Source organism: Orycteropus afer, unplaced genomic scaffold (assembly GCF_000298275.1).
Source record: "Orycteropus afer afer isolate SDZICR_OR568_19922 unplaced genomic scaffold, OryAfe1.0 scaffold00037, whole genome shotgun sequence".
In the NCBI taxonomy this organism is placed as follows: domain Eukaryota; kingdom Metazoa; phylum Chordata; class Mammalia; order Tubulidentata; family Orycteropodidae; genus Orycteropus; species Orycteropus afer.
In genome coordinates this window covers 12716320-12730071 of record NW_006921624.1, presented here as the reverse complement: position 1 = coordinate 12730071, position 13752 = coordinate 12716320, and the positions used below count along the sequence as shown (strand labels likewise).

The 13752-nt window shown below is 50.4% G+C and overlaps 1 protein-coding gene across 1 annotated transcript in view; it reads right to left on the bottom strand.

The window, feature by feature from the left end:
- Positions 1 to 382: 382 nt before the first annotated feature.
- Positions 383 to 13752, bottom strand: part of WHRN (whirlin) — a 118641-nt gene continuing 105271 nt past the window's right edge. The window contains exons 10-14 of the mRNA XM_042780388.1: positions 9770 to 9841; positions 7756 to 8287; positions 1678 to 1859; positions 852 to 974; positions 383 to 565 (exon numbers count right to left, since the gene is read on the bottom strand). Coding sequence (XP_042636322.1) covers positions 383 to 565; positions 852 to 974; positions 1678 to 1859; positions 7756 to 8287; positions 9770 to 9841 — 1092 coding nt within the window. The remainder of the gene's footprint in view (positions 566 to 851; positions 975 to 1677; positions 1860 to 7755; positions 8288 to 9769; positions 9842 to 13752) is intronic.

Genomic DNA, 13752 nt, shown 5'->3' with positions numbered 1-13752 from the left:
TGGAGTGGACTGGGTCTCAGCTGGCTGGGGCAGAGGCACCCTCCATCCATCACAAACAGGCCCCAGCCGGACTCCGCTGGACATGCCAAGACACAGGCATTTTGCCTCTCCTCTTCCTTGCTCCCCCTCTCACAACCCACATGTGGACTGAGCACCTACTGTGAACCAGGCATGGCACAAGGTCCTGCCGTGACCTTGTGTTTGCCTTGCCCAGCTCTCTTCTTCCCCTGGCTGGTCCAGTGGGCCGTGGTGGAGTGGAGGGATGTCTTCCTGCCACCCTGGCCATGTCGCCTAAGCCCCTCAGGCAGGCTGACAGTGCCAGGAGGGAGAAAGGATCAAGGCCGAAGGCCAGGCAGTGGTGGAGGCACTCGGGCCTCAGCCCCTAGAGCATCACATTGAACTCAGTGACCAGAAAGTCAATGTAGTCATGCTCCTTGGTTTTGAAGGCCTCGGCGATGATGCGGGCGGCCTCCCGATGTTCTTTGCCCCGAAGCGTCAGCCCATTCACTTCCAGAATCACATGGCCCACCTTGAGCTGCCCGCAGTTGTGGGCTGAGCCACCTCGCTGCATGGGGGAGACACAGAGCAGAGGGCACATGGGTGGCTGGGGACAGACAGCATGGCCTCAGCTAACCATGGAGTCAAGCCCCACACTGCTGATCAGGCATCTAGCATCTAGGTACCCAATGCCCTGATTAGGAAAACTGAGGCTTGGCAAAAGCAAATGTTATACGAGCCTGGGTCCACCCTTGGGTGCTGTGTCATCTTTGGGAGTGGCACAGTCCTAGGGATGCTGAATGAGATCCCCAGGGCTAGGGAGAGATGACTGAGCAGGGCCCACTAATACTCACCTGAATTGTGACGATCCTTGGCAGGGGCTGGCGGGTGTTGGCACCACCCTCGATGGCGATGCCCAGGGTAGCTGCACTCTTCTTCATGCGGACTAGAGTGGACGTAGGCTCCAGGAGTCCAGGCTGTGGGTGTGAGTAGGAGGCCACTGGCTGAGACCATCCCAGCCCTGTGTTGGGACCCTAGTATGTGCCAGGCCCTGAGCTGGGCATGGTGTCTTCAGCTCTCTGTTGGTGGTGGTGATTAGGTGCTGGCAAATTGATTTCTGACTCATAGTGATGCCATGTGACAGAGCTGAACTGTCCCGTGGGGCTTTCTAGGCAGTAATCTCTATGAGAGCAGAATCCAAGTATTTCTCCCTCAAAGCCCTTGGGTGGGTGTGAACCACCAACCTTTTGGTTAGCAGCTGAGCTTCACCTGTTGCACCACTGGGGCTCCTTCTCCGCTCCATGACCCCAAGGATAAAAACCCCCTAAGGCTCAGGAGGTTAGGGGCTTGCCTACACTGGCCTGGTGGTGGCACTAGGACTCATATTCACACCTACCTGACTCCAAAGACTGGCTCAGCCACAATGCCCTGAGAGAACTGAAGGGACCTTAATGATTATCAGAATCAACCTCTCAGTGCCTAGTCAGCCGCGGTCAGTGGCAAAGCTAGAACTTAAACTGGACCTTCTAACTCCTAATTCAGTGTTCTTTCCAAGACCCAAATCCCTCCAGTAAGGGGGGTTCACCGTCTCCCCTGGTGGTCACAGGCCAAGCTGAAATCTGGTCCCATGGGCCTCCCGGTTCTTGTCCCTCAGCCCCTTCTACCCACCCCCTCGCTCACCGGCTTGGTGGCCCCCTCTGTGGTCCTCTCGTTCCGAGGCAGCTCCTTGCTGCTCCTGCTCTTGGTGGACACTGTCTGTCTGCCTCGGCCTGGCGCTCTGGCCTCCGCCTCACCAGCGTCCACTCCACTGTCTTCACTGAGGGTCTGCCCACTATCAGACAGCTGAGAGAGTGTGGAGGCTGCTGGGAGTGAGGGACAGGAGGACAACAATGGTTTACTCAGCTGGGTCAGAGAGGGCTTCCTGGAGGAGGTGATGGCACTGATAGCTACAAGGCTGGAGGGGAGTCTGTAGACAGAGACAGCGAGAGGAATGAAGGGACCATGGGGCAGGGAGACTCCCTGCCATCCTCTCCTCCTCCAGAGGCCCTGCCATTCCAATCCAGCCTGCCCCAGTGGGCACCACTTCTAGGATGTCTTCCTTGATGGCCCAGTCCTCAGCCACTAGCACAGTGATTAAAACAGATGTCAGACATCAAACCCAGCCATTTTATTTTTTTCTCACTCACATGAGGCTGTGAAATTTTAATGATGCACCAACACATTCAAATTAGATTTCTTATGAGAATTAAATTCCTAAGCTTCTCAAGGAAAAAAATGTAAAGCCTGCCAACCCTGGTCTGTATCCATGAATGATCTAGAGCTTAGGGGTAGGCACGTGCTCTCTAGTGCACCTGGGTGTAACCACCTGGCCCGAGACTGAGACACCAGGTTAAGAAGAAGCATTCTGGAGTCTGGCAGATTGGGTTTGAATCCTGCATTTCTAGCTGGACAGCCCTGGGTAAGTTACATAGCCTCTCTGAGCCTCTGTGTTCTCTCTAACACAGGAGCAGTGATGCCTATCCAAGGGGATTATCCCAAAGAAGAACAGACATGATGTATAAAGGGATGCAGTCAAGAGCACTTGGGCTGGGCTGCCTGGCTCCACAACTTCCTGGGCCTCGATTTCTTCATCTATTAAATGGGGGGTGGTAATACTGCCAGTTTCACAGGGCTGTTACATGGCTGTTAAAAGCAAAGTGAGCAAGGTGGGTGTGGTAGTTGTGTGTCAACTTGGCTGGGCCTGGTTGAGAAGCTGGGCAGCTGGATTGTAGTATTCCCCATGATGAGCCTGGTTATCAACTCCATGGTGGAATCTACTGGAGCAGCTTAGTAGCTGCCTTAGGGATGTGGTCTGCTTCCAGTATATAAGAAGTGTTGAGAAAAGGAGACTTCTGGTAAGATGGAGGAATAGGCAGACAAGCGACACAGACTCTCTTCAACAAAGAGAAGAAAAAACAATTGACAAAGATATAGAAGAGAATCCTGGGGCCTTGAGCTTTGAAAGGAACTATACAGAAGTTGATCAGGCACCAACTAGTGGAAAAACCTGAATGAAAACAGTAAGTACAGAGACGGTTGGAGCTGTGGACTGTCAGCTACTCTGATGGAACCAACAGCCTCAATATTTCCAAGTGGTATTGGTACCTGAGAACTGACCTAAAGATCAGCCCCAGTCACCAAGGGCTACAGGGATGACTGTGCTGGTGGCCTATGACTAGGAAGGCAAACAGCAAGGAGGGACACAACCTGAGCTGTGGACTTTCTGCTGTATGGAGGGCACAGCCATTTTGATTGTTTACAAGTGGTAGCCATTTTGGATATTTAAAGTGACTGAGGGTGAAGCCATTTTCAATGTTTACAAGTGGCAACCATTTTGGATTTTAAAGTGATAGCCTTCTCATTCAGATGCCAGGGGCCTAAGAACACAGGCTCTGTTTGCCAAGGCCCGCAAGGACATACGAGAGGCTGACAACAGTAAAGGAGACAGGCGGTGAGTGTGTTCAGTGCTGTCAACTAGTGAATAGAGGAGCACAGCACAGTACCCTGCCTGTATAGATAACATACAAACAAAACAAAGAAAACGAAAATCGTGGGCAAGTCACTCCAACATACAATCACCAATTAAATATACGCACAAAAACCTCACAATGCCACGGAGACAACAGAGCATCACAGTCCACACAAAGAAGCAAGATAAAGCAGGAGAAACAAGGGACCAGGATACAGACCGAAAACTCATCCCTGAGGAAGACACAGCATTGGAACTCCCTGATAAGGAATTTAAAAGAATTATATTTAGTATCTTCAAAGGATTGAGAGACAGACCAAGGAAAACACAGACAAAATCCTAGAAGAATTTTGGAAGAAAATACAAGAACAAAATGACAAAATAAATGAAAAATTAGAAATGATTCTAAATCTACAGATAGAAATCCAGAAGATTAATACTAAATTGTCAGAAATAGATAACACATTGAAAGGGCAAAGGAGTAGAATTGATGCAATGGAAGGCAGAATTAATGAGATTGGAGACAAATACCGGAATACTTCTTTGGAAAGGGATCAATCAGAAAAGATCAAAACAAAATGAAGAAAGCCTAAGGTTCATGTGGGATACCATCAAAAGGGATAACCTACATGTCATTAGAATTCCAGAAAAGGAAGAGAATAATAAAACCACTGAGAAAATTGTCCAAGATTTGTTGGAGGAGAACTTCCCTGATATGATGAAAGATGAGAATATATCCATTCAGGAAGTCCAATGAATTCCAAACAGGATAGACCCCAAAAGAAAATCACCAAGACATATCATCATCAAACTCAACAAAACCAAAGACAAAGATAGAATCATGAGAGCAGCACAGGAAAAACAAAAAGTTACCTACAAAGGGCAACCAATAAGACTAAGCTCGGATTTCTTGACAGAAACCATGCAGGCAGGAAGACAGTGGGATGGTATATATAAAACAATGAAAGAGAAAAATTCCCAGAGAAAAATTCCCAACCAAGAATATGTACCCAGCAAAATTGTCCCTCACAAATGATGATGAAATTAGGACATTTCCAGATAAGCAGAAATTAAGGGAATTTGTTAAAACCAGCCCAACCGTTCAAGAGATGCTAAAGGGAGCCCTTTGGACAGAGAAGCAACAACAGCCAACAACTAACCATTAACACACATGATGATATAACCCAGAAACCAACCCAGCTATGGAAGTATCCGAAGCACATAAGCCTACAAGATAGTAAACAGGGAACCAGAGATACCAATTGACAAATGAGGACAACTACAAACCAAAAAGAGGGGAAAAAAACTGTGTCGTTAACAGAACTTCCAGATGGAAGTCAAGACAACTACAAGATAGAACAGACTGTTCTAAACTTGGGAAGAAAACTATAAATCACAGGGTAACCTCAAAGAAAAATGAAAAACCTTCACATCAAAAAAGAGGACCAGCATAAATATTCGGCAAATACTAAAACAACAGCAATGAAGGAAGTGATAACACGATTCATAAACAAAACGAGCTCAGCATAGAAAATTATATGGAACAAAGAAATCAATACAATGAAAAAGCACATGACAAAAATGACAGCAACAAATTAATATTTGCTGATAATTACATATTTGACAAGGGACTTATCTCTAAGATTGATGGAAAACTTCAACACCTCAACACCAAAGGAATTAACAATCCAATTGAAAAATGGGCAGAACACATGAATAGACACTTCACCAAGGAGGACATTCAGGTGGCCAGCTAATACATGAAGAGATGCTCACAATCACTGGCCATCAGAGAGATGTAAATCAAAACAACAATGAGATATACCATTTCACCCCTGATGACAAAGTTCAATAAGACAGGAAATAACAAATGCTGGTGGGGATGTGGAGAGATTGGGACTCTCATATACTGTTGGTAGGACTGTGAAATGACATAACCACTGTGGAAAGCAATATGGTGATTCCTTAGAAAGCTGGAAATAGAGATACCATTTGACCCAACGATCCCACTCCTAGGTATGTATCCTAGAGAAGTGAGAGCCAGGACAGGAACGGATACATGCATGCTCATGTTCATCACAGCACTATTTACAACAGCGAAAAGTTGGAAACAACCTATGTTGCACATCAGCGGAAGAGTGGATGACCAAACTATGGCACATACACATAATGGAATGCTATGCAGCACTAAAGAATAATGTAGAGTCTCCAAAACATCGCATAATATGGATGAACTTGGAGGACATTATGCTAAGTGAAATAAGTCAATCACAGAAGGACAAATATAGTATTAGTTCGTTGTTGTGGAGGGTCAAGGAAAGGTTTATATATGGAGGGAAACTTTGTTGGTTTCCAGGGGTGGGAGGGGAGGGGAGGGAACACTACCAAAAAAAAAAAAGAAAAAAGAAAAGAAAAGCATTGACCCATGTCACTTTAGTTTTGTGTATTTCGCTGTACATAAATTATATTTCAATAAAATCCATTTAAAAAAAAGTGTTGAGAAAGGTCTCTGTGCTTTTTGGCATGCTTGGATCCTACATGTAGCTGAGTCTTCATTCATCAGCCTGCCTTGTTTCCTGCCAGTCTGTCTCTGGACTTGAATTAGTGGCCTGCCATGTGGTTTGGTAACATTGGGACTGTGCCATTTCTATTTGTGGACCTTGGGTTTGTCAGTCTCAGCAGCCAGCAGCTGCCTGAATAAAGAGACAGCTCTAGGTCCAGTGGGCCAGGAGCAAGAAGAAGACCTAAAGCCCAAGGCTGAGGGGCTTTCACCTAGCCCCTAGGGCCTGGTGCTTTGAACTTGGACTTCTAGCCTCCTAAACTGTAAGAGAATAAGCTCCTGTTTGTTCAAGCCACCCACCTGTGGTACTTCTGTTAGAGTGGCAGGAAGTAACCAAAACAGTGGGTATTAGTACTGTGTATGAGTCTCACAGGGCTGTGGTGAAGATTAAATGAATACAGGCAAGACCCCTAAAAACAGTGCTTGGCACACAGTTAGTGCTGTGTAACTATTAGCTCTTATTGCCACATGTGTGTCCAGCAGAAGTTAAGACATTGAGCTGCTAACCAAAAGTTTGGTGGTTCAAACCCTCCAGTGGCTCTGAGGGAGAAAGATGAAGTAGTCTGCTTCCATAAAGATTTACAGTCTTGGAAACCCCATGGGGGCAGTTCTCTCACTATGAGTTGGAATGGACTTGATGGCAGTGGGCTCTATGTGTCCAGCTCAGAGCTCAGTCTAGAGACTGGCAGAGATGAGTGCATAATAGCTCTGGTTTCTCTTACCGCATCCTGCCTCCTCTCACCACGCTGAGTGTGGGATCCTGCATCCTGGCCTAGGTCACACTCTTTGCTTGCTGCCTGGCACCTGGCAGGTTCACAGTGAACATCTGCTGACCCACTGGACTGCTTTAGCCACAAGAGGGCAGCAGCATCTAACAAAATGCACACAGCTAGCATCCAGAGCCTCAGAAGGAAGGTTGGGCAATCCTACTTCTGTAGTGATACTGCCTCGGAAACCCAAGGAGGGGTCGCTATGAGTCGGGCCGACTCGACAGCAAAACAACAACAACAACAACAAGCATCCAGAGCTGCTGAGGGGCTCAGGCTTTCTGCAAGTGCAAAGTGGGTTCTGTCCCCACCCCCAACCACCTCAGCTGGACTTCCACAGCTAAGTCTGCTCGGGCTGGCCTCACCAGCTGTCGGGAAGGTCCCTCCTGCAATCAGACCCTGCAGCCCTACATCAGGAGACCTGCCAGCGGCCCAGGACAGCGATTCCAAAACTCACTGTTCCATTATGTCTACACAGTGCCAGGCCCGAGGAAGTAGAGAAAACAGAAGCCACCCTTCTCTACAGTGAGCTCAGTGCTGTTGGGGTGACTACAGGGTAGTCAGAGCTGCAGGAGATGGAGGAGGAGCCCCCAGCCCTCCCAACAACCTCGCAGGGTAGTCACTGTCATCTTTCTGCCGTGGGGAAAGCCGGGCTTAGAGAGGAGAGCAGCGTGTCCGAGTCACACGGTAGCAACAGCAGAATCACATGCAACCTTGCGTCTCTATGTCCAAAACCACCTTCGTAGGGGATGCAGGGCCCCGTTCCCTGGGCTGCTCCGACTCTGCTCCAGAAGACCCCTCAGCAAGCACGTGGCCCCGCCCCTCACCACACAGAAACATAGCCTGGCCAAGAGAGGACAGGGACCTGCTCACGGCCCAGCTGGGCCCGAGCCTACCCTGCCCCATGTCTGCTGGGCACTTACCGCGTGTCTGGGGCAGCGCTCGCACTTCGTTCACGTCCGGCTCACTGTCTGGGCGATGCACCTCCACCATGACAAAGTGCTGGTTCATGCCTGTCTGGTCTGGAGGGCCAGAGGGGGAGGGTGGTGACAGGCAGCTCCCAGCCCCCTCTACAGGGGGACTTTTCAGGTGTGGGGGTGACTGGACCCGTGGGAAGGGACCAATGGGGTGTTGGTTGACCAAGGCCAGATGGGCGTCCAGTGGCCTCTTGGTGCCGGGGTTGGCAGGGGAGATGGAGGCGTAGATGGGGGAGGAGGGTGAGTCTTGTGTTGAGGAAGCCCCAGGGGTGGGTGCAGTGCCCGCCGGCAGGCTACGGTTCTGTGGAGCCGAGAAGACGATGCCTGAGTGGGAAGACTCAGAGGAGGGGGGCTGGAAGTCCTCTCTGCCTGGCTTCCTTGGCTGGGCAATCGAGCGGTCACGGCTGTGGGCCAGAGGTGGCGAAGGGGGCGGTGGCCTGAAGCTCGACAGCCCCTTGGAGAGGGACTTGACCTCATCCTGCCAAAAGATCCAGCAAGAGCAGAAAGAGTCAGAGCCCATTGCAGCTGCAAGAGGGGAGGCTGGAGCTGCCAAGTGGAGGCAGGCCTGGCGGGAGTTCTGTCCTCACGCTACCGGCTCGTGGACATACGGCTCTGAATAATGCAACGCCCAAGTGGAAAACTGCTCCCCAGCACCGGCAGCTGATAAGCGCTGGGATCTTGGCAAGTGTCTCTGGGGACAGCATCACTCCCTTTGGGAATAGAAGTTCCTGGCATTGGCCAGGGCTTGTCACTGGGAACAAGACTTAGTAAGAGGCCAGGTACAGAGGATACCAACACAGCATTTCCTTGGCTTTTCTTTAAAACTTTTTTGATGAAACATGGCCAAGGAGAGACCATGACAACAATTTCTACAGGTGTCATTCAGTGACACCCATTACCTCCTTTGAGTTGTGCTGTCATTCTTGCTGTCCTTTTCCAAATAACTCCGCCACCATTACCTGCAACTCACTAACCCCTAAGCTTCCTCTCCTATGTTTGGAGTTGCCAGTCTGATCTCTCATTAACACGGCTTTTCTTTTTAGAGGACTATTTTGGCTACTAGAGGCAGGAGATGTGGCAGGACTGGAGGAGTGAGAATGAACAGGAAGATGGCACAGGGAGGACATGGCAGGGCTGCTGTGTGGCCTCGGGCAAGGCACACGACCTCTCTGATGCACCTCTGCACAATGGGGAGATATGCCTGTCCAGCAGAGTGCGGTGGGGGTTTGAGGAGCAATGTATGTTAACGTGTTAGCAGGTGATGGGGGAGTGGCAGCTGATTACTACCTCCCTGCCATCTAGGCCAACAGCCAACACGTAAGAACACTGACTACACCACACGCTGTTCCAAATCCTTTACCAAGTTCACTAGTTCACCCCTTGGCACAAAGGTATGAGGTGGATACACTATTATCATCCCCTTTTCATAGACAGAGAAACTAATGCACAGAGAGATTAAAGTAACTTGGCCAAAGTCACACAGTAAGTAGGAGAGGTAGGATTTGAATCCAGGCAGTCTGCCTCCAGGCTCTGCCGTTTGGGTCATAAGCACCAGGTGACATTATCCAAGTGACTGCTATGTGCACAGAGTATTAAGTCACATTTAACTCCTATCTCTGCCCAATCATATGCCTGTCAAGGAGTTTTCTTCATACGCTCCGCTCCGTGCTTCAGCACTTACTAGGATAACGTTCAAATCACAGGTCAGAGTCAGCACCAACTCAGCAAACAGGCCATGGCAAACGGCCTGATGGCCCCACCTAAGATTACCAGCAACAAGCCGTCCCAGGTCCAGCTGGAGGCGACAGAGTTGACACACTTGTGCACCGGCTCAGAGAGCTCACAGCACAGGCTGTCTCCCGTCCACTCCCTATGGCTTCCACTGAGAGAAGCCAGTCCCCAGGGTCCCAGGCAGACCCAGAAGGGCAAAACACAACTGGAGAGTGAAGCAGGGTCTTACCAGGGAGACATCTGGGAGGGTGTTGACACTGCCCTGGACAGCCTCGCCAGTCTCCTCCAGGTCTAGAGTGTTCTGGAAAGGGAGAAGACAGCAAGGAGAGCAGGTATGAACCAAGAGGGGAAAACCGGTTGCTCTCCAGGACACCAACATCTGCAGGCCCTGTGATCCCTCTGTGTAGTTTCTGGGACTCCCGGCAAACCCCACTCCACTGGCATTCACTTCATGCATTCAAATTAGTGTCAATTCCTGACCATCATTTTCAAATTGCTTTCTGTTTGAGACTTTCCAGGCCTCCTCTGAACTCACTGGAAATAGCAGAGAGGTTGCCTCTGGCCTTGACTGGGATTCCCTGGAGCCCGGCCCAGGGCAATGCTTGTAATGCCTCCAAACCCAAGAGTTCTCTCTCCCCCACCAGCTGAGAGAATCCTGGGAGGATGGGAAAACGGCAAGATGGACATGGGGACAAACAGAGAAGGTGTCTTTTTTCATTTTAATGGTTTTAATCCTGGATGGTGGTTTAAGGTTTAAAAGGACATAGTTTTGCAAAACCGTCTACCTCTCCCTTCCTCAACTCACCAGAAACAGCCTAGTGCACACCCCTATGACAATGAGCTGCCTAAAGGCAGCTCTGGAGATAGGGATGATATAATGACAACTTCTGCTACAAGTGGGGCTGAGTGGCAAGCATTCAGTGGAGCAGAGCAATTCAACTGCCCATGCCCAAAACAACAACGAAATAACCCTGGGTTTGTAGGTTCTGAAATAACTAAAGGGAAAAGTGAAAAGCAAATATACAAATATGCACACGCACATGCATGCTGTGTACATACAGATATACGCTGTGTGTAGGCAGGTAGGTAGACAGATAGACCGTCCATCCCTAGGTGGTACAAAAGGTGGTGCAAACGGTGAAGCACTTGGCTGCTAACCACCTCTCACCAGAGATGCCTCAGAAGAAAATCCTGGTGATCGACTTCTGGAAACCTATGGAGCACAGTTCACTGCGACACACGTGGGTCACCATGAGCCAGAATCAACTCAGTGGCAACGGCAACTGGGTGGCCAAGCAGAGCTCCTTTGGAAGGTGGGCTGTCTTGAGGGCCCACGGCAGCCATTTTTCTCCACCTCTCAGAGCCCAGCATGGCTATGGGCCTCCGCCACCAACACCTGGCTCACATCCCCCGTGCAGCTATCAATACCGAGCAGCTTCTGGAGCTCCAGACTGACAAGGCACCGCAGATGCAGGCAGGTATGGGGAAACACCGCCCCTGCCTCTGGGGAGCTCAAAGGCTCGGAAGGGGGGCTGACGGGGAAGGCGCAGAGGAGACTCTGCGGAGGGGCATCGAGTGGGGAAACAGGTGCCTGTGGAAGTGCAGGGAAGAGTGTATAACGCAGCCAGGGGGCATCAAGGAAGGCTTCTTGGAGGAGAGTGCAGCTTAAAGCTGAGCCTCAAGGGTGACCTAGGCAAAGAAGTAGATGGGTGTTTCAGACAGAAGGAAGGGTGTGCACGAAGCAGGATGGAGACAGGATGTCCAAGAATGTTCAGGCAGCTAGACTCGAGTGGAGCCAGAGCTGCTTAAACTAGAGCCTCGGGGCAGGAAGTTGCCAGGGAGAAGTGGTCAAGTTTGCCTTCTATGAAGATCCCCTTCACTCAGACCCTCTCCAGACACACTAGAACACCAGGGTCTTCACAATGCCATTCCCTTGCCTGGGACATTCTTCCCCTCTGCTATCCACAAGGCAGGATACTCTCCCTCACCTGCTTCAGGACTCTACTCAAACAGCACCTGCACAATGAGGTCCACCCTGACCACCCCACCTAAAACCACAACCCTTCCCTGCTGTACTTTTCTCTTCGGTAACTGATCACTGTTCTCCAGGCAGCAGCCAGGATAAAATCTTTGAAACGTAAATCAGATGATGTTTCTCTCCAGCTCATAAGCCTACGTGGACTTTCCATCTCACTTGGCAGAAATTCCAAACTCACCATCAAGCCTACCTGATCAGCCCCTCCCTGCTGCCCTCCCACAAGATGGCTCATTCCTGCCTCCGGGCCTTTGCACTTGCTGCTCTCTGGCCACACCCGCTTGTGACTCACTCCCCCTCTTCATTCAGTTCAGACTCAAGCAGCACTTCCCCAGAGGCCCTCCCCAGCAGCCCCATCACCACTCTGTCCCCTGCCCTGGCTTTGACTTCAGCACACTTGTCACCTGACATTACTCTCTGTATCTGCTTATTGTTTCTCTCTCCCCACTGAAAATAAACCACAAAGACAGGAGCCGTGGCTACCTGGTCGCCTGTTCCCAGTGCTCAGAACAATAGCTACTTGATAAATAGCTATTTATCAAGAATTCGTGAAGGAACCCATGGATGAATCCATCAGTTGATCACTGGCTCTCACAGGGAGGAGGCCTAAGCAAGCGGGGAGATGGGGGAGGCGGCTACAGTAGTCATTGTGGGGAGCAGCAATGGTGGCTTGGAGAAGGGTAATGGCAGGGGGTGGAGGGGAGCTGCCGCCACTCCATACCCCCTAAGGCAGAGGCTCTGGGGTCACGCCACACAGAGAGCCCCGTATGGAATGACCTCCCTGAAGCCTTGAGCATTCTAAGACACACAAAGGCCAGTCATGGAAATCCACAAACCGACAAGATGCCCAGCCCTCCTGGTTTTGCAGAAGAACCGTTCACACCCAGAGCTCCTTGTCTAGTCCCTGAAAGGCTGCTCCAACAGTCACACCTGGACAACTGCTTCATTTTACTGACAAAGCTGAAGCTTCCATGCCCTGTTTCCTGTCTCTCAGCAGGATGCTGCTGACAGCCTCTGTGATTTCTGGGACGGTGCCGGTGCGGGGACCTCAAGGAGGGTGAAGGGATAGTAATGGGGTCACCCTCTGACAAGAAAATACCACAAATGGGATGGCATGAAGAGAGAGGAGTTTATCCTCTTGCAGTTTGGAGGCTTTAAATCTGAGTTCAAAGTGCCAGGATCTAGGGGCTGGGTGAAATCCCCTTGACCTTGAGCTTCAGCTCTGCCTCCTGCTCCCGGCCCACTGGAGCTAGAGGCTTTTCTTCACTCAACTGCTGGCTGCTAAGACAAGCCCAAGGTTGACAAGTAATAAGGCACAGTCCCAATGTTACCAAACCACATGGCAGGCCATTAATTCAAGTTCATTGAAAGTCCCAAGGTCGGCAGAGCATGGCAGGCTGCTGAACAACGACACGGCTACATGCAGGGTTCAAGCATGCCGTAAGCTAGAAATCATTCGCAAAGTTGCTTCTCATGTACAGGAAGCAGACCACATACCCCAAAGCAGCTACACTCAGCTGCTCCAATAGATTCCACCATGGGGTTAATTACCAGTCTCACCATGGAGAATAACTACACCCAGCTGCCCAGCCACTCAACCAGGCCCAGCCAACTTGACACACACACTTGACCACCACACCCTCTCATCCAATGAGGGGGCAAACAACCAGCTCTGGCTTTGCTACCCGAGGCATCTTTGCGATCACACCCAACTCGGCCCCTTACAGCTGAGTGGCAGTCAGCAGCTCATGCCCCCAATCTGTGCCTCGTCTTTCCCCATCTGTAAAGCAAGGGTAACAGCAGTCCTGTCTCGTGCAGTCAGTGGGAGTCCTGACATACTGGCACCTAGAAAGTGCTCAGCACAGGGCCTGGCACAGTCTACAAGGGAAGGTGACTGTTACACGGATCACAAACCTGGGAGGCCTTGAAAATCGGCCCCAGCAACCAAATGGTGAAAACATACTCTGGCCCGTGTGGACACCTGTGATGGAAAGGCAACAGCAGCCCTCCCCTCAACACCATAATTATCCCCTTGTTCCTTAACTTGCCCACCTGGGCACACACATCACCCAGAGTCAAAGAGGCTGGTGAGGTGGGGCTGGTGACCTGCAATGACCTCCCCAGACTGTCTGGTCATAACCCCAGCTTCTTCAGGAGGCACCAGAAGGAGTCAGAGG